A 27,893-nucleotide genomic window follows, 5' to 3' on the forward strand; every position below is an offset into this window, starting at 1 on the left:
ATAGCACTTTTTGAACCTTTCATCCGTTTCTGGTATCAAAATAATATTCACAAAATAAATTGAAAGCTCAACTGAAACACGAATTTCATCCCCTTATAAAATATATTATTGTTATTATCAATTTCAAGTTCACATAATAATTATCCTTAATGGCTTGTTTTGAATGTAAAGAGAGAGGTCTAATAAAAAAAACAATGTTTCACGTATATTAATTTTCTTTCTGCAGTGGCCTAAATGTTTACAGATATATTCTGATATAAACCAAATATAACAGTGGAATTGGTTAAATGGCAGAACCAGTTGTACTTGGCAAAGGTCAATAAAAGGTTCACGAACTCCTGACGTAGAGGCCAATCAAGCGAAAGTATTAATTATAAGACAATCTGATCATTTCTTTATTGCTATATGTTTGTCCTTTGGGTTGATGTATAATCAAAGACGGACATCAATGGTAATAAATTGAAAACCTGAAGCTTGACAAGTAATCAATGACACATGGCCACCGTGGTCAGACATGTTTATTTGGAAAATGAAGGGAAAATTGTTCCTGCCACTCTGAATTCGCCTAGTTGGATATGTTTTATTCTTCACAGGCGTTCATTGTTCTTTGTGCTATTTATAAACTCAGCCCCGGTACATCATCAGCACAGCTGATTTTCTGAAACTTCAATCATGGCAACAGAGCCAGATCGATTGCTTATATCCACAAATGGGGCTTATTGGACACCAGAGAAGATTAAGAATAATATCATTATCATTAGATTCATATCAGCCACATTAAATGTATCTGGTTATTTGCAGAGAACAGCGACTGTCTACAACTGGTGGCAGTTGCGATCTTCTGTCAGCATTGCATTCAGATTTACTAAATCTGGTAATTATTTACAGTTTTAAAATATCAAGATATAGGTCTTGATTGAAAAAAACGGTAGTAAATGTTGCTGAAAGTCTGCGAAAATCTATTTGCTCTCAGATTACTGTCTGTTGGGAGTTGACAATGTTGACACAACAATAAACCAACTAGTTAGGTCATTATGTTCTGAAAGCTAGAATACTATTTATTCATTACAATGTTCACATTAAAGATATACGTGTCAGTAATTTACCCAGAGTAAACTTGATAAGGTTTGTTACCTCCAGAACGTGCCTGGAACTACTATATCAATCAGTAATAAATACGTCTCAATGGGACTACTAGAGCAATACGATACTTCTCAATTCCTGACAATCCAATCACTGAAACTGTACTGGACACAGTGATTTCAGAAACACGGAAATACGGAAATGAACATGTTTCTCACGGAGAGATAAAAGTCTAGACTAGACAGATGATGTTTAAGTTGTTCTATTATGGAGACGATTACAATAACATATGATTGACAAAATGCCTTTTAAGAAAAATCCAAATTATTATTCTAGGTCTTACTTACTGAATTCGAAATTCTCAAGTAAAATCGACTTTAAAGCAGTTCAACACTTAGAAACACTTCGAAAACGAAAAAATGCCCTGGGCCAAGCAGCACACATGTATATGCTTCCATATTAATTTCATTTTTCAGATAAACTCTCAATAATAGCAAACCATGTGCAGTAATAGCTAAATGAAGTACATTTGTGACTTGCTACAAGATCCCTTCTGGATACTCCAAGAAAGGATATTCAAGATTTGTGTTTCCAAAGTGTTATTTTCTACATGTGATCTGACTAACAAAGTGTTGAATTCTGTGTTATTTGTTCATTATGCAATCTTGGAAAGACAACAAAACTAGCCTATTCCTTCCTAATAATCTTAAAAGAATCATCCTGAGTTACATTGGACCTCGGTAAATCGTTAAAAGTATTCCATATGCAGTCTGCCACTGTAAGTGTTTATTTATTGAGTTGGGTTGTAAATGTTTGTAAAGTCATTAAGTTATCAAGCTACTGAGACAGACGCTGTAAACCTTATTTATTACTCCTTAGAGTTTCTTGTTTCAAAATTAGAAGAGCAACCTCTATTAAAATTGATTGTTATTTTTCTCTATTGGGCGTCATAACTTCCCATCCCAGTTTCCTGTTCATTTGGTATTAGACATTACTATTTTATACGTATGTCCTCTAAGCGATCCTTTTATATGATGCTCCTTTATTTCTTAAAATAATTAGGAACATTCCACAGAGAAAACAGACATGAAGGTAACAGAATACAAAAATAATAAAGGACATTGGCCAGCAAATTGATGTATCAGATTCGCTCAAGCCCTATATTCTGGAAGGGGAAAGTATGCATTTCTATAATGAACGCAAAATTGTAATTTTAAAATGATGTAACTCATTCCTTTTTCTTTCCATCACACGTTTTATGTCTGATAACCATGTATAGTTTTTACCTAATACATTTTTTCTTAAATCTCGCATTAAACATTTTCTTTTACACCTCGTTAATACATCAAAGATAAATAAGACGCCAGAGAGGAAGGTGTTATACTCTACTAATAACGACAGAATATTTCGACATAGTACCGTGCAGTTTTTAACGTTAATTAATTGCTACAAAAGAAGACTTGCTTAAAGCATCTCATCGGATCCTTCGCAGTGGATAATTGAGTGACACTCGTATCGAAAAATAGACCGACAACTATAGCATCTTGAGCGACGGATGTTATCTGATATTGCTTTAGTTTTAAGTGTGCCAACTTCATTCGGCGACTGATCAGACTGGCAGTCGTTGCTTATCCAGATGTTTTAAGATTTTGTGAGGGCGACAAATTCGAACTAATTTCCAACTATACCAATGTCATTTGTAAACTTTCAAAACCAAGATAATGATATATTCTGCTGGAACTTGGAAAACAAAACTCTTGAGAATGGAACTGTGAATGAAGTGGCAAGTGAAGGAGAGAAGGTGTTCAATCCACGAGGAGGCTTAATATAATATTCAGCCTTGTATATGTGTTTAAATTCTACGTGGCTTTTTAATTAGATTTTCCCTACGTGAGCTGAGAAAAGTCGGGCTGAGATGTGAGGATTAACGATTACTTTGATAACCGTTTTCAGACCGTTGATAAGCAGAAAACTTTTATTTTTAGATTCAATTCTAAATTCAAGTATTCATGGATAAATAGAGTTTCACTTTTTTCTGCTGCGTTTTTCATAGTTTAATTAAATTTAAGCATGGAAGGAAAAACGCGAGACAGATTTATCAACGATAAGATGGAATTAGAGAACTAGAGGGTTCAAAAATAGACTTCATTAAATGTTATATTAGACAACTGGACGAATTCTTACCACACATACGTGTGCCGTTTGGGATAATATTGGTATATCGATTAAGATAAATGTTCTGTAATCGTTGCATTATAGCCCGTGTAATCCTTTTGTGCATTGATGATGTCCTATGTTTTACCTTTTGAAACTTTCATTACTATACTTTATGACACAACATGGGCAAAGCTATTGTTCTTGCTTCTGTCATGCTATCCGTTTTTTGTAATGAATGTCAACAGATATCTAAATAATGCTCGTGTTAATAAGTACTTGGTACATACGGATGGACTATTCGCCCACAACATCGGATAACCTGACAAAAGAAATCTAAAACACTTTATTTCTTGTTAGTTTCCTCCACCAGCATGAAAGAGAAGACATTTATATAAGATATAATGACTAGGCGACAAATAAATAACACTTTGGTACGAATGAAAATAATGATTATTGAATGCTTTCAATATCGAGTGTGTCTGTAATCCATTTTTCATCATCAGCTTAGGTACGTAACAGATACAGGATAAAAATGGTGTTTTATAGCTGGGATTGATTTAAAAGACATACTAACGTAAGTACAGTCCTTAATGGAACGATCAGTTTTCTCTCACCATCTGTCTTTGCACTATAAAAGAACAAAATATGAAATATGTGTTGCAACGCCGATTAACAATAAGCAAACAATTGCACCATGTATTGATAAAAGCCTTATAGTCGTGCTGTCATTGACTGGTATTAAGATGAAGGTTACGGAGGTTCGACACGACTTCCTGAATCGTGTTCTCCGCCATCTTAACATATTATAAGTGTACTGGTATCGAGCGGAATGTGCTGGAAGATTTCTTTTCAAAGCTTACGATTTAACTTGATGTATTGCCCATCATCCCCTCAAGTCCAAGTTACTTCCAAAATAATAATATTATTATGTTTATTCCATATCCATATAGATATTAGCTATTAACATCATCTCATCGGAACCGTCCGTTACGATAGTTTACACTCATATCGACATACACATCGAATTCTTACAATTACTGTGATCAATATTACGTGGCAATCCAGGTCAATTTTTTGGTCAAAATATGATTTTGTACAGATTGACCAGATTCGTCAAGTTCCCAGATTCCAGTGTTGAAATACTCTTAAAATGACGTTTCTCTCTATTATGTCCGTCATAGGAAAGACCTGTCATAAAACCACAGGATATGGTCGAATACGTCACCTCTTCCTTGAATTATAATGTTTACAGATCTCCTGGTAGGATTCTATGTCGGTAAACTTTCCCGATAAGGCACTGAGATTGAAATCCAATTGTTTTAAAGCCATTAAGATGACTGAAACGTGGCTTGTAGATTACACTTCATAGAACAAATTGTGTACATGTTTAAGCTTCTTGTTTCTATTTGTCGAACGTGAGGAGACGAAAAACAGTGAAGTCCTGGTGCATTAAACCAAGGAATTGGATCCTTCCTGTTCTCTAATAAGCCTTTATTGATAACTACTCGTTCAAGAGCTTTTGTAATATTATATGAAAGAACTCATTTGCCACTCTACTCTTAATTACTTAGAACATTTATTTATTAAATATGAATTTGAACTACTTTGTAAATACTCTTGAAGTAAATAATGTAACTCCAAATTACAATTTCCCAATCATTTATGTTGTTCAAGCTACAAATTCTAGAGTAAAGTTAACTGTTCCCAAAACCACAAATATGCTAGTTGTTTCCTCATGATTACGTGCCCTACGGGGTGTTTCACTTAAAACTAAATCTATGTATCAATTTGGATCATTTTATCAAATGGTAAACGCCAATTTAAAACAATTACGACTTTCTACATTATAGGAATTACTTCTTGGTAAAGTTCGCTAGTACTACCTATTGCTAGTCATTAACATGCAGATCCGGTACATAATCATTTTATTGTCCCATTCGACACTGACTTTAGGACAAGAAAAAAGTCTTTAGTGAAAATATTTTGTATGCTTTTATCTTTGCACAAAGCGGTCAGCACTTGAGTAGCAAAGAGTGCATCTTAATGATACTATGGTTTATCCAAGTACATGTATATTGGTACTATTGGCAGAATAGATATTGTGAACGAAGCAAATATCTTCCGAAACTTTAAGATTTTTCCCTCTTACTTAATTTCTTTTTTCCACGAAGGGAATGTGGCGATAAAATGATATACGATATTCTACGTTTATTGTTGATTGCTTTTGGATCTGTAAATAATATGTGTTTAATTGCCCCTTGACAAGAAAGTATTTCTTTAAGGCAAATTTAAAGGTGGTGTCGTTTTTCGTTCCCTGGAAAAGATTAAAGACATACTCTACATTTCTTGACACAACAGTATATAGGCAAAACGATACAGTGCATATAGCATGTGTGGGTTGGGCATACCAAGACAACCTGAGAAAAATTTTTATAATGACAATGACTTGTTACTTGTAAGATATAGGAGCTCCAATGTGTCCTTGAATTTACCCATGGAAACTCAATACACTTATGAGGGCATTCCATGTTCTATCAGCCGAAACATAACATCATAAACGTACGTGAGCATCACCGTTTAACTTTTTTATCCGCTCGAACCAGCAGGCTAATAGTCATAAAATGATTTTCTTTGCAGAAGATGAATAGGTGAATCTAGCAGGAAATGCTAGTTATGGTATATCCTTACACGCTAACCGTGTAGACATCCAGCTGTGAACTGAGTGATACAACGAACGATCAACACAGCAGTGTGCTTTTATTGAAATCGAAGACTAGTAGCTGATCGCGTTAAGTTCAATACCTCGCCATTCGTTAGTTTATCTGGCAGTGAGCTAGAATATAAACTCGTGTCAACAAATTCTATTTAACATTATAAAATGAACAGCCTTAGTGCCTACATCATATGGCAATAATCTATATGTGTGGCATTCACAACTGTATAAAATTGAAGGCAGAGAGACAAATTGAATTATCTTCAGTCCGCTGTATTTTTATTTGAGTAAGTCAAACTAGGGAAATTTAACTTAATATGACAGTTCATTATTACTTTCAAAGAGAAATCTTTGTAACATGTGTAGGTGATAACTGGATGAAAATGTTGTATTTCTTGTAACATTTTGTGTATTCTTAACGTTGTGAATTAAAGGATTGTGACAATTCCACTCTGGAGACAATATTTCTAAGAGCTGTGGAAAAAATATGATCAGGAAGTAGTTGGAACTCATTATATTTTGAGAAATAAGGATTTCATTTCAACATTATGAAATAGACAATAGTGCTTTTAACGTGCTGACTTGACTATAATGTAGAAAGTGAAAATAAAACAATACCAACTGACTATTAATGTAACAATAACAGTTCTGGCTTCGTGACTTTGGATTGTAGGAAAATCGTGATTTTCATTCAATTTTCAGATCCCAAAAGGAATTTTAATAAGGTAAAGTAATCTTAATTTTGTCTTTGGATAAGTTTTCATTTTAATTTCAAAATTATTTTTGTATTAAATTTTTCTGGCTTAGACACCTTGTCAATATAGACACCTTGTCAATACTTGTTTGTGTTTGAAGAAATATTATGAATTTTACATTTCTACTTTGATTGAAGACCGAACTCGTGTATTAACAGTTTAAAATATCTTCCATATTGCGAGGATTTCAACCTGATTGAATATACAACACAACTGGAACAGATGAGGCATTGAAGTGAAAACTTTTGCTATCAGTTTTTTTAATGTAATTTGTTTTTAATTTTTTTACCAATGTGTACTGAGTATTATAATTTCAACATTTCTCAATACAAATTAAATAGCTTACTAAAAGAAGAAGATTAAATTAACAGATTTACAACGAACGGTATTAATTCTCCGAAGTGTGTCTTCGATTAAAGTTTTCTTAAGATTGTAAACTTATACCTAAACACGATTCCTATCCTTAAATAAAACATACACTAAGTCTAAAATTACTGGTGAAAACTAAAACGACTGCCAAAAACACACTGAGCCTACCTTGTGTTGCCAAAATGCTCATTTAGGTCCTTGCGAAGACGCATAATGTCTTGTTCGGATGGTTAGTACTTGGTATATTTATTGATATATATTATTCAGTACAACTGTGGCAAAACCAAATTGTTTTACTTTGTCCATTATAAAAAGTGAAGTTGCAATTGTTTAAAAATATTTCTGTAATCTATATTTCAAAATAAATCCTGAAATCGCGAGACAACTCCTCTTAAGTGCATTAAACGTCATAATATAGGATTTGTCCATCAATATCAATTAGATATACAATCATCTGGTTTACAGTTAGAAACATTGATCACATCTTCTGTCGTCGTTGTTTCAGTGGTAAACCGAATTTCACCAATTATTGCCATTAGGGATCGCAGTATCATATTAATAGCCTTAGAAACATGTTGATAACTTTGAAATTTTCAGTCACAAATTTTTGTTGAGGGCAATATAGTCTAATTTTTCAATCAACGCATTTTTCGGTTAGAATTTCTCTGACGAAGGTATGGTAATATTAAAGATAAATTAACACAACGATCATTTATTAACACAGTAATTATTAAAAAGTCAGTACTGTAATAAGTGTTTCATGTTGATATTTGTACTTACAAAATAGTCTGTAAAATGAGATTTACCGACAAAAGTACGAAGACAAAAGTCTACTTCATCAATCATTTGTTCTTAAAATTAGATAGTTAACGGTCATAGACGACGTGATTTTGCTGTTCAAACCTTCTCAGTGGTGTGAAGAAAAGCATTCTGAAGTAGAAAATCAAATCTAACTCCATGTTGTCAGCTCTTCATCATAAAATTTTGTGATGCATAAGTATTTTTGAAATTTACTATAAATGTAAACCTAAATTATGTTACCAATGGAACTATGTCCTCTTCAGTTGACCCATGAAAATTTGAAGACGTTCATAGCAGACAGAACTGTAGCGTTTAATTTATTGGATTGCTTGAACGTGAAACATTTAAAAAAGAAATCGACTATATTAATATTTTTTTGGTAAATCATTTAGGTATCATCAGATCAATTTCGAAAGCACTTATTGTGGAAATTATTCTCACTTTGAATCTTCCGAAATGCACATTGTAAAATATAATGGGTCCAGTACTTAAACATGTTTGTGGTATGTTTCTTGTAAATTTGGAGTATCTAAAAGGTTACCACAAATCCAGTATAAGCTTAGTTTTACATACGAAAGTAAATGTGTGTTCGATAATTGGAATGTCATCCTATTTGGATCTTATTTATTGTAGTTAAATTGACAAGCATGTATAGTCGTGCTTTTAGTTCATTTTAATTCCAAAGTTATATCAGATAACGCATTTAGAGAGTTTGAATATAGTACAGAAAAAGACAGATGTATGGTTTATTGGTTTATTCACAATAAAATACAAATTGAAATATTGTTCATCCTGACATTCTAATGGTGTCGATTTTTTCATTTTCTGTTTCTATCGGCGCTTCTTCTGAAGCGACAGAAGGCTGTGTGCCGTAATTTAGATCGATGGCAATTTGCCGATTTCTATTGTCACATCATTATCTGTTGGCCGATACCTGCCTTCTACTTAGGACATGTTTCTCCATTTTATTGGTAATTGTAACAACATTTATGAATTAATTAAAGCAACGATAACCACTGTTAAAACAAAACTAAAGGTGCCCTCACACCATAGTGATCATCTGTTGCATATTCTGACGAAAAGATGTTTTGGACAACTCAGTTGCATGAAACTTTCGAACCGCTTTTCCTTTTCGTCATCATAAGCAACATACGATCACTAAGGAATGAGTTATCAGAGGCATTGTTACATCATACATGGTGTGAGGGTACCTTATATGATTGTTGTTGCAATATAGAAGATTAAAAACTTCCCAGAAAATTTTATACTTCATCATTTGTTCAATTTAATTACTAGTGTAATCGCTTTAAAGAAACGACTATCAATTTTCTTAAAAAGTTAAATGATTCGTGTCGTGAATTTGCAGGTTTATAATTTGAAGGTTATATATCATCTTTTGTTCAAAGTAATAATTCTCTTATTTTCATGAAAAGTAATGAAAATGTCAGGAAAGAGATTGATGTTTCTAAGACTCTGGAGTGAATAAAATACGAATTATATAAATTGATGGAAATATGGGGTCAAGGTTGCTTTTAATATGATTGTCCATACCTGGTAGTTACGTCTAGTCGGTCTTGCTTCTTATTAAATACATATAATATACGAGCAGTATCCAAGATGTTCCAGGTCTCGGTGAGAAATTTGCGACTTCTAAATAAACTTATATTTCAACATAACCTCCATTGACATCAATGCATTGTCCCACCGATCCTTCAGCATAAACTAGTTTAACCTGTCTAAAATCGTTGGCACTCAAGTACAGATTTGTGTCGAGGAAGCCGTCAGTATGATCTGAAGAATAAGCTGGGTGGGGCAAAATCTTAAAGCGCTTACTACTAACGACCCTACAATCGGTCTTTTTTTTCAAATGTGTGGGGGGTGGGGGGACTTGTTTGGTAGGAATTTATTTGTAGAACGCGAGATTCATGACATCCATGTACAAAAATAGTGATACCAGCAACGGATGCAGTTTGATTTTGGGCTATGAGTGCGAAACTCCTCGTTACAAAATATTCATATATAACATCAACATTCATAGCGTGACCTACTTTAATTAATTACAAAAGTAGAGCGTGAAACTATAATTTGTGTTCAAGCAATGGAACAGTTACGTTCTACTCAATCAACTGTACATGATTGCCAGAAACCATTCACTGAATTTCCCTACAGAATATTTCTTTTTCATGCTGCCACACGCATTGTATTTATGATTTAATTTATTTTTCAGAATACAAAAAAAAAAAAGAAACTCTATTGACCGGAAGAGTAGAGAGAGTAAAGATGGCTATAATGAAGTTAATGAGGAAATTCAGAAATCTGAAACGCTTAAATAAATTATTAGCCATGTCACAATTGCAGAATATCAAAAACAATGTAAACGATAACAATTTGTCGTGTTAAAAACATTCCCAGATTCAATAAGGTACGGTTTTCGTTACGAACTGTCTCAGTAGAAGCCGAATCAATACGAATTTGCACATTAATTTCATTGTGTTGTCTGTACGCAGTTAGGACCAATATCATCCGTTCAATATGGACCAATATTAATGCTTAAGCAGTTGCCCGTTAATTATCGGATTCGCTCTGTGAAATTGTGACAAAGTGGTAAGGTTGGTAAACTGTCACATTCTTGGATTGTACACGGTTAATTACTTTTACTAACCTCAATAAACTTATTGTTGCGAGAACCAGGGTTGAGCGATCAGTACTGAATGATTAATTACCGTAATCGCTTTCTTATGTTTAATACCTAAAAATATACCTACCAAGTGTGTTTGACATTACTACCTATAATGTTTCTGGTGGTTAACAGATGATTGGGTTTATATGAATTGGAACTGACTACCGTTAAACAGTCTAGAACCGTTAATACCGCCGGATTTCCGGTGAAACTGAGCTATTCGATTTAGGTGTTTGAAAGCCAATAAAACACACCTCCAACTAAGTTAATTCAATTTAACAGAATTAATAGAATTAGCAAGGTGGCCATGGTGCTATATTTTTAAAGCCGGAAAATAGTAACAACAACGCTAGTGAAGAAACCATTCAGTTCGCCGTACTTCCTGTGAAAACCTCTGCTGTTTATACGTTTTTACGCAAGATATACAAAATAGCTCTAGAACATAAGGATATCAATTTCACGATCCTTTGTCTGAAAAAGAAATATCGTTAATGAATAAAAAAAGCGGTCGTACTCATGTAACATTCCTGGAAATATTGCCAACTTGTTTTCCTTTTGGTTTTGAGGCTTGAGATACTTATGAACCTTTCCAGTCTCTGAATCGGTTTAAAAGAAGTGTACCCAAATCTACCGGTATTACTGTATTTGTTCTTCAAGGCACAGTAAATAGGATTCAACAAAGATTACTAGTGTCACATTGGAACCTTTCTATGAAAATCTTGTTCTTATAAAAGAGACATTAACACATCTGTAAGTGGCCAGATATACCAGGAATATAACGTTCTTTTCTTTCAGAAGATTACAAAATTATCTCTGTTCTTGAGCCTGCTCGTAACCTGTAGTTACATAATCGTTTTTATGTATCATTTCGACTTTAATGTAATAACCCCGTGAAGTTTGTGTAATATATGAACTAATGTAATAATTTACCAGCGGTCTATACCAATTATGGTCAATTAATCGCCAGGTGGTTTAAGACTAATGAGGTAAGCCAGTGCTTTTTAAATGAACAATCTTATGAAGCATACACTAACTCAGTGTGAATCTTGTCTAAGCAATGGTATGACTACATCATAGCTTACGAATACATATACTAAAACGAAATTGACTTAATCTTTTACACTGACATGTTATTCGAAGTGTTAAGAAAAGCTTAGTCTTTTGGTCAGGAATTAAATGACTTTGACATTATTCATAAACATCTTTCAACAACACAATATTGGCAGCTCGTTTCAATCTATAAAATTGTCATGTGACAATTTGGACGTCGTTATATAGCCTGTGGTTTCTTTGAAGATCTAACCAAATAAGAAGAAAAAGTATCAATGAAGTTCACTTTGGTGTATTGAAAGAAAGAGATTTACCATCGAGTCTCTAAGGACACATTAATAACAGGTTGTCAAACTGGTCAAAGACTGAAGGACGGAATTATTAGGTTCTGGTTGTGATAGTGGTCGTACATAACAATATGAAATAGTTGACTGCCCGTCATTACTCTTTGATTAAAGTGAAGTATAGACTATCAAATAACCATTGGTATTTGATGGTTAAGTAAATAAGGTAGGTAACGATGTTTATTAGTAGTTTATAATTTCTGGCTTGATATGTTATGAATGCTATAGCATTATACGGTATTCAATTTATTTATGTCTTTCGATATATGAAAGGTTCTATAAAATGTAAGTATATATGTCAGAGTCGGATGCTGGACCTACCTGACAAATTTGATGTGCTGACATATACTGCTCCGAGCAGATTACAACTGAAAACCGTCATTGACAGTTAATGCATTTATTTCTTCCATGGTCATTATCTACATTCATTTGCTCAGAAAGTAATCTGTGGCCATAGAAAAACGCTCTTTTTAGACAATCAGTGAAGAGAGAGTTATTGGTCATCATATGGACACAAATGTCTTTACCTATGTCAGACCGATTTAGATTACGGTGTACTAAACTGACAGATGCGGGTTCTATTTTAGATGAAGAATATAAGCTTCTTACATATGCTGTGACTATTCTAGATAACAATTTATACTCTACTGACAGATGTTGAGACCATTCTAGACAACAAAAGTACTCTACTTACATATACTGGGACTATTCTAGATAACTAATATACTCTACTGAAAGATGCTGATACCATTCTCGATAGCGAATATTCTCTATTGACATATGCGTAAACAAATCCAGACAACGAATATACTCGACTGTCAGATGTTGACACTATTCTAGATAACGAAAGTACTCTACTTTTAGATGCTGAGACTATTCTAGATAACTAATATACTCTACTGAAAGATGCCGAGAATATTCTAGTTCAAGAATATACCCGATTTATAGATGCTGAGACCATTCTAGATAACGAAAGTACTCTACTGAAAGATGCTGAGACTATTCTAGATAACTGATATACTCTATTGCAAGATACTGAGACCATTTTAGATTACAAATATACACTTCTTACATATGCTGAGACCATTCAAAATAGTTCAAGAATATACCCTACTTATAGATGCTGAGACCATTCTAGAAAAGGAAATTACTCTACTGAAAGATGCTGAGACTGTTCTAGATAATTGATATACTCTATTGCAAGATACTGAGACCATTTTAGATTACAAATATACACTTCTTACATATGCTGAGACCATTCAAAATAGCGAATATTCTCTACTAACAGATGCTGAGACAATTCCAGACAACGAATATATTCAACTGAAAGATGCCGAGACTATTCTAGATAACGAACATATCCGACTTAGAGATGCTGAGACCATTCTAGATAACGAAAGTTCTCTATTTTTAGATGCTGAGAATATTCTAGATAACGAATTTACTCTACTGCAAGGTGCTTATACCAGTTTGGATAACGAACATACTCTACTGAAAGAAGCTGAGACTATTTTAGATAACTAATATACTCTACTGAAAGATGCTGAGACTATTCTAGATAACGAAAATACCCGACTTACAGATGCTGAGATCATTCTAGATAACGCAAGTACTCTACTTTTAGATGCTGGGACTATTCTAGATAACGAATATACTCTACTGAACGATGCTGAGAATATTCTAGATAGCGAATATACTCTACTGAAAGATGCTGAGACCATTCTAGATAGCGAATATACTCTACTGAAAGATGCTGAGACTATTCTAGATAACTGATATACTCTACTGCAAGATGCTGAGACCATTTTAGATAACAAATATACACTTCTTACATATGCCATTCCTGATAGCGAATGTTCTCTACTGACAGATGCTGAGACTATCCTAGATAACTAATACACTCTACTGAAAGATGCTGAGACCATTTTAGATAACAAATATACTCTTCTTACATATGCCATTCCTGATAGCGAGACAGATGCTGAGACAAATCCAGACAACTAATAAACTCGATTAACAGATAGCGACTGTTCTAGATGACAAATATTCTGTACTGACCAATGCTGAGGCCATTTTAGATAACGAACATACTCTACTGAGGGATGCTGAGACTATTCTAGATAATTATTATACTCCACTGAAAGCTGCTGAGACCAATTTAGATAACAAATATACTTGACTTACAGATGCTGAGACTATTCTAGATGACGAATATATACTACTGGTAGATGTTAAGATGACAAATATACTCATCTGACAGATGCTGAGACCGTTTTAAATAATGAATATATCCTACTGAAAGATGCTGAGATCTTTCTAGATATACTCGACTGACAGATGTTGAGATCACTTTAGATCACGAATATACTCGACTGACGGATGTTGAGACCACTCTAGATAACGAATATCCACTGATACATAATTAGTCCATTACTGTTAGACATCACGTTCTCTTGTCACATGCATGTATTAGCATGACCGCGGATTAACCTACAGACAAATTAGGTAGCTGTTTTTCGGCCTATGGAAAATTCGACCCATGACATATTATGTAACAGTAAAAATTATCAAACAGTTAATATATTTCCGCAGGCCCTTCGAAAATTCGGCCTAGCTGGTGAGAAATTTCTTTACATAAAACATACTTAACATCCTTGTTACTTTATTATAAAGTCTCGAAACCTTAGCACCTTCAGGGATGAACAAACAGTTCTCAAAGTTAAATTTATCTACTCCTTCATCCATTTCTTTGGCATTCTTTAATGCTTCTGTGACCTATATAATGTTTTAGTTTATTATCTCCCTTGAAAAACTATTTATTTCTTCATCTTACCTAGCTGAATGTGTCAGATTAGTGCTGTTCGTAGAGATAGAACCTTACTCACCTATTATTGTTTTATTTCGCTTGATAAAAAGATTAGTCCCTAAAGGTAGCTAACTTTACTCTTATTGTATCGACCTTTTACCTATCAACCTACCCTTTGCAGGTTATCGTGTTATTTATTTTTTCTTGTTTACAAGTCGACTTTTTATTAAAATACCGTTCGATATTAATATTCCCTGGATAAAAAGTCCCTAATATGAGAAATTAGGCCCTCTACCGCTCGTTTGCCTACGGCCCAATATGTCCAAATTCCTCTACTGGACCTGGTTTCATGACATAGGTTAGCCTAATTGATGACCTAGCAGACAAACGCTATTCTATTGTCATTAATAGACGACAAACTAAGATTTTAATATTTAACGAGTCGTAGAATAAGTCTGTAGTATCAATTTCTCTGGCATTAGATTCTATAAGATAGACAGCAATAAATGGTTTAAGCATCCCATTGATAAATATTAGACATTATCAGTATAATTATGAGTTGTCCAGAGACTTTCTGTATTATGTGTTTGGTAATACTGTGAGTGGTCTCAGATACTGTAATATAATATCAAAGGGGAAGTTAAATAAACAAAAACGTCTGACAGAACATGAATATAATACTGTTAAAGTGAATAATGATCACTTAGATCTCCCGCATGTATTATAATATATACAATTCACTGTTTAAATTATTCTGTGCTTCTGACTGGTGTAAAGTAGATAGAGTACAGAATCATACTTTCGGCTGAACTTGTGGGATTCACCTTTTGAATAATGCTAAAATGTGAAATAATGCTTCTTAAGATGTGAATACGGGTTACAATACCCGGTGCTCCGTATGGGAAAAGCTAATCGAAGTATGCGTTAGGACCTGATGCGGGGACAATTTTTGTTTTCTCCTTATCTCTCCTATGCCGATATTGCCACACAGTAGGCCTACGCAATCGAGAGTTTACCTCGTTTGGTGCACAATTAATTGGGTCGGTAGGATTTAAAGTTAAAATAGATACCATCCATCTTGGTTGTTGATTATTCGAAACTAATTTCGCTTCTAAATCTGTGCTTAATTATACAAAATCTGTAAATAAAGGTATGTAATGTTGTAAAAATGTTGTTGGGTGCACCTGTTTTCTTAATTTTATTAGTCTATAGGTATGGCGGGGGAAAGCGGCAAAAACCTAATGCTATGCAGAAATGTCTAATTCAAAACACAAATGTAATATAATGCAATAACAAATACCTAAAACGTCTTATGCAAAAGAAAATACAAGACACCTCTGACACAAAATTCCTTATACGTTAAATGCAAAAGACATTATACAAGAAACCTCTAATACAAAATACATATAACCTCTAATGCACAATTGATTTTACAACGTGAAACATCTACCATAAGCATTAGACGACATATCTCGTTTGCATTACCTACATTTCTTCCATGTAATATCTATATTTAGGTCAATGATTTCTCCCAAAACTGGCGATGTATAGGCTTCATCATTGACTGGCCAGTAACACAGTCAGGCATGAAAATAACATATTGGAATTTTAGCGATATTCACAGGTCTGAAGGCACCATGTGATTCAGTTTGTGCCAATTCCATCCAAATATCTGCCCCACTCCCATTACTGTGGACTGTGCAAAAATTGGCCATTGGTCAAAGGGGCTTCGTCTTTGACTGGCCAGTCCTCAATACTGGGGATATTATAGAAATTATAGGAATAAACAGCATTTCTACCCACTGTACACTTGAATATGTCAGATTGACATCTCAGGATCTCACTGGCACCAAAAATTTCATTCATAATTCCTTAGCAGACCATCGGAAAAAAATTTATCAAAAATTGGCCTTGTAGAGGCTTCGTCATTGACTGGCCAGTAACACAGTTAGGCATCAAAATAACATTATGTTGGAATTTTAGCGATATTCACAGGTCTGAAGGCACTATGTGATTGAGTTTGTGCCAATTCCATCCAAAAATATGTCCCACTCTCATTACTGTAGACAGTGCAAAAATTGGCCATGTAGGGGCTTCGTATTTGACTGGCCAGTCCGCCATATTGGATATTCGTCACTGGCCATATTTTAGAAATTATCGGAATAAAGAACATTGCTCCTCATTGTAAACTTAAATATGTTAGATTGGCATCTTAAGATCTCACTGGCACCAAAAATTTTATTCATAATTCCATAGCAGACCATCGGAAAAAAATTGGCCATTTATCAAAAATTGGCCTTGTAGACGCTTCGTCATTGACTGTCCAGTAACACAGTTAGGCATCAAAATACCATTATGTTGGAATTTTGGCGATATTCACAGGTCTGAAGGCACTATGTGATTGAGTTTGTGCTAATTCCATCCAAAAATCTGCCCCACCCCCATTACTGTGGACTGTGCAAAAATTGGCCATGTAGTGGCTTCGTCTTTGACTGGCCAGTCCGCCATATTGGATATTCGCCACTGGCCGTATTTAAGCAATTATAGGAATAAAAAGTATTTCTCCCCATTATACACCTTAATATGTTAGATTTGCATCTCAAGACCTCAATGGCACCAACAATAGCATTCATAATTCCAAAGGAGACCATTGGAAAAAATTTGCCATTTTTCAATATCCATATTGGATATTCGTCACTGGCGAAAGAAATGTTGATAATTATGTAATGATTCTATTCATGACACGACGTTTAGAGGCTTTATTTGAATAAGAAATGAATTACAAATTTTTCGTTTTTTGATTGAATTACAACAATCACAATTAATCCATAAAATTAGTGTATCCATCAAAATCCACAAAAATTGGCCGGCCACTGAAGTAATGACGAAGTGTCAATTGAAAGATTTTATTCTTTCATAAAGGATGTGATTTTGTGGTATTTATAGAAATTAAGTATACACGCACTTGATATACACGTAATCGTACAGTGCTCTCATGCAAATACTTTAAATTCGTTGCATCGCACAATCGATAATACGTGAATATTGAAAAAAAAAACATTTGTATAGGAAATCAGAACACACATGCTTTTTTCGGTCTTTAAGGAGACAGTCCTGACTATCACTAAAAGGAATCAAATCCTTTTTTGTCCTCACACCATAGCGATCACTAGTTGTGTCAATTTCATTATTCTAAATCATAAGTAATTGATAATCGCTATTATAACGGACACGTTTTTTAAGGATGCATATACTCAATCAGGGTATTACACACTGTTAAAAACTTCATAAGGTAACCTAATTAACAGCAATGTGAAGATATCTTAAAAATTATCTGATATTGCATGGCCTTTTAATTTGTTTATGGATATGTACCGAATAACCTGGCTGTATCAGTCTAAAACGGTTCTTCGACCGAGTGATTTGGGTAGATGAATGATAACAGTTTGAAATTCAATTAAAAACCAATCTGCTTTGATGTATCACTGGCCGTGTTCGCACTCGATAGACCACTTCATCCATGATACAAATGCTTTCAATAGGATCAGTGCATCGGATGTTCTTTTATAAGGTGTAGATTTTATGAAACGAAAGCAATGTACTTCGCAAACCATGTAAACTTGTATTACGGTAATGGTTGGTAACTGACCGAGGCCCTGTGCGCTACAGGTTTTCATTATATTTTAGTGTCAAACTATTTGATTATTTGGTGTTTCATTTGAATTATTAATTGTGTCCCAGTTTGTTATCGAAATGTCCATACACCTTCCTGAGCTTAGACTGCAGTAGTTGCAGCAACTATTCAACTTCTCTAGACCTTCTGTAGTGGCAACGTGTCCCTTAAATATATATTGGAACATTTTTGCAAAACCCGAAGTGCCACAGTTCAACATGTGCAAAAAGTCAAAAATCGGCTCTGGAAGGCGTATTTCTGCATCGATTTTCTTCGGGTTTTGATTTTTACAATCTACCTGTAATTTCTGACCTGATAGCACTTGAAAAATTACGAAATTCGAAAATTCGTCGCTCACTTTTTTCGATCAAATTTTTCTATTTTTTTGCAACATTTTTGCTTTTGCATCGATTGATCTGAAATTTAATATGCAAAGGGGCATCACTAAAGTAAATAATATGTAGTTGTCAAACATTTAACTTTACTTCCGGTTTTAAACCTGGAATCAATTGAAAGCACAATCCACTTCCGGTCGAATAACTTCCGGTGTAATTGAAATAGGTCAACGGAATTTAGGCTGATCGATAGCCCAACCAAAGACAAAAAACGAAAAATCCGGACCGGAAGTAATACTTTGGCTGCCATATTGATACGACCGACTTTTGTAAAACTCAAAATGGGGCCTCGGGGTAAAGATGGATGTGCGCAATTTTGATGTATATGTAAATTTTAATCGATTGCGCAAAAAACTGTGGGAGCCGATTTTTGAATTTCGCTTTTGCTTTTTTGCAACTTCCGGTTGAAATTTTTTAAAGCTTTAAACGATCACACCACGTGACCTTGACCTTCATAAGGTCAAAGGTCTTTGACCTTGGCTTTCATTTGATACTTTGACCTTTGACCTCGACATGTACTTCGGTTTAATAGCTATCCGTAAAAAGCCAAATTCGCAACTTTGGACTGCTTTAGCACGTGACCTAATTAACCTAGAGGGTTATTTTTTTCGGTTTCCTAATGTGCTTGTCACGCACTTAACATAGAATAGACTTCTTTTTTAAAGTAAAATTGAAATTCGTGATTTTTTTCAAATTTGAGTTTTGTTTTAGCATATTTGTGTCTTTTTGATCTTGGTGTATGTATATCTTATGATGTAGAAGCTTGAAATTTAAAACACAACATAACATTTGAAATATCAATTACCCTATGCAAAGAAAAATTAAGGTGGGCGTGGCACATCTGGGTAATATTACTCATTATTGACATTTTTAACCAGGGGCATAACTCGCAAAGTATACGATTGTTCAAAATGGAACTTTGCATACAATTATCTCATGTTTTGAGCCACATTATCTTAGAGGTTCGGTTGTTTCCGCTTCAAAGTTCAAAAAAAGGACCGGTTTTGGAAATTCAAAATTTTCAATTTTTGACCTTGACCTTCTTTTTGAGCTTGGTATATGTATATCTTATGATCTATTTAATGTAGAACCTTGATATTTGGAATACAACTAGACGCTTTGAATATGAATTCACCTATGACAAAAAAACATATGTGGGCGTGGTACATCCGGGTTGAATTACTAATTGTTTACATTTAGAGGCAGGGGCATAATTCGCATAAGGATGCGTTTGTTCAAAAAAGGCCTTTGCACACAATTACCTCATCCTTTTGGCCAGTTTGTGTTAACAGCTCAGTTGTTTCAGCTTTATAGTTTCAAAATAAGAACGAATTTTTACATTTGGATATTTTCATTTTTCGATTTTGACATTTGTTGACTTTTGTTGACCTATATCTTTTGACCTGTATTATGTAGGAGCTTGACATTTGGAACATAATGTAACATTTTGAATATCAATTAACCTATGCAAAAAAAAATGAGGTAGGCGTGGCACATCCGGGTTAAATTACTCATTATTGACATTTTTGGCCAGGGGCATAACTCGCAAAATATACATTTGTTCAAAATGGAACTTTGCATACAATTACCTCATATTTTGAGCCACTTTGTCTTAGAATTTCGGTTGTTTCCGCTTCATAGTCCAAAAAAAGGAACAGGTTTTGGACATTGAAAATTTTCAATTTTTGACCTTGACCTTTGCTGGCCTTGACCTTTGTAGGATCAAACGTCATTGGCATTGGCTATCTATTTATACTTTTATATTTTCCGTCCTATGTCAGCTTCCGGTTTTTTAGTCGTGTGCAACTTGAAATTTGATAACGTATATCTCTTGATCTTCACCTTTTTAGACCTTCTCTTTACAAGATCAAAGGTCATTGACCTTGGCTATCTGCAGATACTTTCATTTGTGAGGTCTGACTTCTACTTCCGGTATTAGAATCTTCTAAAAAATGAAAATTTCTAAACTTTAGACTGTTCTTGCTCTTGATCGTCGAAGGTTGATTTTTCAGGGTCTTTTGCAATTTGCTACATTTGCAAAGTCCCACTCTGTGCCACGTGTGGCTCTAGTTTTGTCATTATTTTTATATTTATTTATATTAAGAGTTTTAACCAATCATATATGTCCATGTATGTACAGTTTGGATAAACATAAAAATACTTTTTCGATCGGTCGCTGGTAATACTCTTGTTATTTAGCTAATTATGAATTAATTATGGACATGTGAGACAAACTGGTATTGTTCCAAGTCATTAGAACGCCCCTACCATGTATTCATATAAGTATTAAGTATTAGCATTTTCATTTTCATACATGAAAGTAAGGGAACTGCATGTCCGTCTTGATTAGCATGTAGACGTTAAACTCCATTCATTTCATTATATTCTCTTCAAAATATTCTTGATACCGGTAAAGAAGTTACTTTAATGGTAAATTAAATATATGTCTAGAAGCTTAATTGTGGCATGATTACACCAATTTCCGAAAGGAAGATGCTTCAGGTAAACTAAAACTGTCTGCTGTATGAATTGAAAGGTTATAATTTGCCTTAACAACCAAACCTTAAGATATGAGCTAATCATGATAATAAAAATAATCGAAAGTTTTAATTACAGGGTTTATCCTTCTTCAAACTCATTGGAATATTTCTCGATACTTATCCGCTATAAGTATACCGGTAGTTATCTTATAAGCTTCTGAAGTAACAATAATTATTGGTTGTTCTTGTGAACCAATAATGCTAATGCTGAGTTATATACTCAGTGGCGTTTTTTTATGAAACATTACCTAGGGAGCCGATCAGATATCAATATTCTTTCATTATGTAAATTGTTAGAAATTTTGGAAGTGGCGGGGGACGCCTTTGGTTATATTCTCAAATAATAGACAAGTATTCCATATATCGGTACTAATGGAAGAACACTTCCACGTGTTTCTGCCGGCGGTCTCAGGCACATGGTGATAACAAGTGAAATGCAAACTATATATGTGTATATAGATTTTGGCATAAATATATATCAAAACACATGAAGTAAGTTGACTAATATATACTACAACTAGCTACAATTGTGCGAATCAATTACAACATGAACACACCGATAATATAGCAATTGCCATCAGTTGCTCATGTTCTGATTTGTCGCAAAAATAGATCTTGCCGTCGAGATGAGATTGAGAATCCTGTGAACATCTAGTCGGTCGCAGTTGTATTCCTCTGGTCTACGGCGACAGATCTGATGAGATGCTTAAACAATCATGCCTACTTCACACGCATGCTATCTGGAACGTTCGCTGTCCAACATCAAGATAAGGTAATGACTAATGTGGTGATACAATTATCATTATTAAATTCGAGACACATCAGTAAATGCATTGACACAATGGCCCGTATGCACCAAATGAAATTAAGCCTAATTTAATTCTATTCTGTCCAAATAACATTAACTTTTAATTTAATTCTATATTTAAAAATTGGTTAATTTAATGCTAAACTTAAAGTTGGTCGAGACCAGATTTAACGTTTAATTCTATTTGTAAATCAATAGAAATTCCTTTTGTGGCTCTTCGATGTTTCAAAATGAACGATTATTCCGACGATTTAAATGAACTTGGTGAAATCAACCGTGTTATTCCCACCAATAGACATGTCAGGGATCGTCTAGACCCCTTCACATGGTTTTCAAAAGAGGTATTTAAAGCAAGGTTTAGATTGAATAAGCAATCGGTGTTGAGTATCACTAATAGTTTGCAAAAATGAAACATGACATGGATTCTATATCAAATTTATTATGACGTTCATTTGCTCAATTAAAGATATCGTTTGATCTTACTCTTGTTGATAATTGTCATAAAAGCTGTAAGACACCAGACGAGAGTATCTAGAGTTTCGGACTACAAGACATCCACACTACATACAGCAGTGATTAAAATGTTAAATAAGAAATATGTCTTAGTGACCATAGATTGTCACTTATATAGATATATCTTATATAGATTGTGTATATTGTGTGGTTCGAATGGAAAATAGAATTTCAATTGCAGTACAGATAAATATATATAGATAATTGTTAGTTGATGCATACAAAAAATAGAATAATCTTTAAATACATTTAACTAAATCTATTTAAGGTTTAAAATAATTCTATTCTTCTTAATTTGATTTTAAATGGTGCATACGGGTCTATGTGTTATAAAAAAACGAGAATGATACCTATTTCTACATTTTAGCACTTCGTGTTCACAAAAATAAAGATATGTTTGACTTGTTATTTAGTTGTTTTAAGATGGACGCAATCAACACCAACGAAATGAAACTAGAAAAAAACAATGGCATTAGCCTTCTCATTTTCCAAATGTCAATCATCATATGCTGGAACTTGATTACACAGGAATACCAGAATGTAACCCGATTGTTTCAACTGAACATCACTCATCATCTTAGCGTTAACCTTTAGGGTAGGATTTCTTACTATTTAACATATATCATCAAGCCATTTTCTTGTCTTACCAATCGACATAATCAGGGAAAAAAACTCTGGTACTTTTCAATAGGACCACCTGATCTACTCGAGCAATCTAAAATTGACATTTGTATTTACTCTATAGTTACTGCGGAATATTTAGTTAAGAGTCGACTTTCAATGGTATTATTTGCTTTAGCTACTCATCCCTTGATTATAAATTGAAAAGTAATGCTGATTATAGGTTGAAATAATGCCGATGATAGATTCGGAATTGTTTTTCGACGTGACTCAGTCTAAACAAAATTTCACTTACCGGGTAACACAAGCTTACTTGTATATCAGTAGCTACTTAATTCTGTTCAAATGATGTTGAGACTTAGTCTCATTGACCTATTTATCACGATATACATCCGAGAAAATATATCTGTTGATACAATTGGCTATCAAGCGCTTCTATGTTGTACATGTATTTCAATTTGGATATTGTTTGAAAATACAAATTCCATTGCGATGGGAGAATAAGAGCACAGACCTCTGTTACTCAACACACCTTAACGATAGTTTTCGTTGTAGTAAAAGGCTCGAATGGTACTTCATCATGGTACGGAAAATTCATTACAGTTCGTCCCCCATGATTATTGCAGGTTTGAAGGTTATAGGTTGAAAGTATCTTATATTGTAAGAAAATTTTAAATGAAATTCAAACAATTTGTACTGAGAAATTCGAAACCTGTTACATGTTAGCTTCTAGCAGATGGTACTTGTCAATTTAACGCTGTCTTAAACAAACTTTCTTATCAGTTCTTCAACTATAGTACACGTAAGATGTTGTTATATTTCAATAAAACGTGAAGAACTTTCTATACGTCTATAATCTAGAAATTACAAAATATATATTTAAAAACGACTTGATAAAACTGATGCAGGGAGGTAAATTTTCTATATTTTTATAGTAAGACATAGTGTATGAAAGGTAAAGTCACAGCCACACGTTACATCGACCACGTTCTCTGACCCCACGTTGCACTGCAAAAGCCATCAGAGCGTCCCCCAACAGCATAACATGTAATGCCATAGCCCTCATTCAGCCCAGACTTAAACCCAATAGAAAACTTGTGAGATGACATCCAAAGACGACTTAACCAGATCCAAACGCTTTAAAAAAATGCAGCTCTCGTAAGAGCCTGGGCGCAGATTCAAATGGTGTCTGTAAATCGTTTATGCCACACTATGTACAGAAGATGCCGGGCCCTTATCAACGTACAATGTAGACACACCAGATACTGACTTTCTGCCTCCATCAGAACCTTGATATGTCATAGCAATAACTTGAAAGACACTCAATCAATATTTTGTGCCAAATGTTTTTTTTTTTTTTGTTTTTTTAAACAATTCACTATTTTCTGTGCTTTGCGACGTTTCTTTATCTGTTCAGTATGTATAAGCATTTGAAATATCATTATTTTAAGTTGTATAATATTATAATCCACATGACGTTTATTTTGCGTTTCAATATATTTCATAGAAAAAAATACCTAGATTATAAAATTAGATAAAAAGAACTGATATAATTTGCACAAAGAGATATTTTCAAGATCGTATTTTCAATAAATTGCGTAGTACTTTACCGAAGAGAAGAAGTGTTTTTATGCGATGGTCTGTTCTCCAATCCTTTCCATATTTATATGAAACAAATATTATGTATATAAAAAAAATCTCTTTCTAGTATTTTCGATGAATGTGGGTAGTGGTTAGTGCTATCAAATAAAAAAAATAAGAAATTTACGATTTTAAGATCATTTTGACCAGATGGTAAGAGCAGACGAATGATTTTTGTCGCCGACGCGATTCTTGAGTACATACATGTGCCCGCGCTTCCACGACAAGATTTTGAACATCAAACATGTTTCTTACTTGTCAGTGATTTTTTCTTTATTTGACCATACCCACGACGAGACAAGGCTTTTTTTTTCTCCTCATGTGCCCGCATCCGGGCGGTGAGACTAGTCTGCCACAAATACCCCCGACAAAAACCGTTTGTGTGCCCGCAGCATAAGTCAATATAAGAGTACATTTTTGGAAAATGGAGATTACTTCAGATGGCATATCCATGTTTCTTTAGCAGCACTGTACGAAGTTAATCTCATCCAACGTTGTTCACCGTGGCTAAAGGAACATGTTCTGTCTAAATTCTGTTAGTCAAGTAATACATGGAATGAGTTTTACACCGTACTCATCCACTATTGGTTTTGATAATCCCTTGCCGTATACAGTGAGAAAGATTTGTCATTACTATAATAAGAATATATCGGTTGGGCCAGCTCCCAATTCAGGATTTTTCAGGATATTATTTTGACCTCATATTTTAAGGGATATTAGACATCTTTGCACCAAATTACAGCTTTATAGGTCGAACAACTTTGGAAATATTCCTTGTGCAAAAAATACACCATTTATTGAATTAATGCTCAATATAGCCACCATTTTCTCCATTGTATATTTTTTGTTGAAAATGCATTTGTTTAATTAAAGAGATTTTTGATTTTGTAATTTTTTACAAGGAATTTTAAAAAGACTGTATTTTCAAAATGGATCAACTGTAAGCTGTTATTTGGTGAAAAGATGTCAAAGAAAATATGAGGTCAAAACATTATGATCATAGCTTTGATAGTTCTTGAAAAAAATCCTGAAATGAAAAGTGTTATCGCTTTTTTCTGGACCACCCGAAATACCTTTTTGTTAATATTCCCTAATCGTCGAGTCAGACTGACTGGAATCCGCCACAAGTAATCAGTTGGCTCGCATAGACATTATTACTTTATCTTTAAGTTTCATTTGGAATTATAAGATGGCATAATAATAAAATGGAGATCAGTCGTCTTTTTCTAATAAATCAGATTTTCTGGATATCGACAGGCAGACAAAATAAATCATGAGAAAAAACCTGCTTAGATTTTCTAATTAATATCAACGACGACTTTCTCCCAAATGAAAGGCTTTTCTCTCTTATCGCATAATATCAAATTCATGATATAATAGAAAACGATCGTTTGCATAAAGACCGTTTTTGAAAAACAATTTTTGATAATAATGTATCTCATTTTCCTTAGATCAAGATCAAAGAATTTTGTAGAATCTCTTTACTTTTGTCTTATGGGTCAGATATATCCGATAATTCAAAAGAAATTAATGGTTGTTTATTGTACTTTATTACAATATTAATGGAGACAATATATGATAATAAAGTTTCTCATTTCCGAATATAAAAAACAAAATCTTTGTCCGATTTGAGAGTACAGATTAATTTAGGATGTAAAAGTATATAACATTAAAGGCAGCAGTAATTTTGTCACAAGAAATTTGGTCTCAGTGAATTGATCACACGGGAATTTAAGTACAAGAAAAATTCTATTAGGTTAAAATGACAGCGACATGCAACTTGCTTGTTGGTGAGATCTGGATTCTGGGCATTGATATGTTTTGTCGTAAAGCAGAATATCGAAGATTGTTTGAGAAACGGGTTTGGGATTAAGCCATTCAGGCGCCTCGATATTTATCCGATATTGGCAATTCCATTATGGACATCTGTTGCCGTCCTTCGTCATCATCCTTTCTATCTGAAATCTCCGACAACCTATGATTGTGTCACATTTCACTTCAAATTACGTGTAATCTATTTCCTAGCCTCTCTGAAAGGGGTATTTCGTTTAATATTAAGAAATCTGTGAATGCGTTAGGTCGCATAGAAAACCGGGATAATGATAGGAAAGTGACATTTATGGCTTAATTCTACAACATTCTGTTACAATAAAGGAGAAATCTGGTCGACTGGAATTGTTCAACTTACATAAATTCACCATTATATAAATAAGAAAATGGTCTGTTGCCGCGCTTAATTATTCAAAGCAGAAGGCTAATTCAAGTGAATGATGTATGTTTAAATTTCCAATATAGAAGAAAGGTTACCTGAAATGATATCAAGTAAAATTGGTTTTCGAAATTGTTTAGTGAAGCATTGAATTTAGTATTTTAAAGTAGATGAGTATTAACTAGAAAAAAGGTTTTTGGTTTAATTGACTTATTAAAAGAAGTTTCACACAATGATTACGATTGAAAAATCCCCATTGTTTCTATGTTTAGAGGCTTTTTATTTTCCGGCCAGTCATTCACGTACTTCCGGTTTTGTAGTTTATTCTTCATTTCGTTTGAATCTAGAAATAGTATACATGTAGTTAATTTAGCTCCAGTGGTAAAATTAACCATTAGTTGGCTGAAGGAAAGTTTTTATGTGTGTTTATAAATGGACAGTAAGCTTACTTAAACTTCCTGCTAGTATTTTATTGGTGTACTATTTCCGTTTCGTGTAGTGATAGAAGTAGCTTTGGCACGAACCGGTCATAAAACAGCAATTAACATTATCAGCTAAGATATTTTCCCGAAAAGACCTTGAGAATTGATTTTTCTGAGGAAAGGATTTATTCACGTTTGTTTTCGTAATATTTTCCATTAAAGCCGTATTTGCTGAAGGATAAAATTCTGATCGGCCTTCAATGACAGTTTACTCTTTTCAGGGATTCAATCAATTCAGGCCAAACTATCAATA

At 33.8% G+C, this 27,893-nt stretch overlaps 1 protein-coding gene across 1 annotated transcript; it reads left to right on the forward strand.

Moving 5' to 3' along the window:
- Positions 1–13,545: 13,545 nt before the first annotated feature.
- On the forward strand, positions 13,546–13,728 carry LOTGIDRAFT_105805 (hypothetical protein; the record flags this gene model as incomplete). Its single annotated transcript, XM_009059707.1, has 1 exon — positions 13,546–13,728. A coding segment is annotated over one exon (183 nt), but the record flags the coding sequence as incomplete, so codon positions are not given.
- Positions 13,729–27,893: the final 14,165 nt, after the last annotated feature.

This window comes from Lottia gigantea (genome assembly GCF_000327385.1).
Source record: "Lottia gigantea unplaced genomic scaffold LOTGIsca_4, whole genome shotgun sequence".
NCBI lineage: Eukaryota > Metazoa > Mollusca > Gastropoda > Lottiidae > Lottia > Lottia gigantea.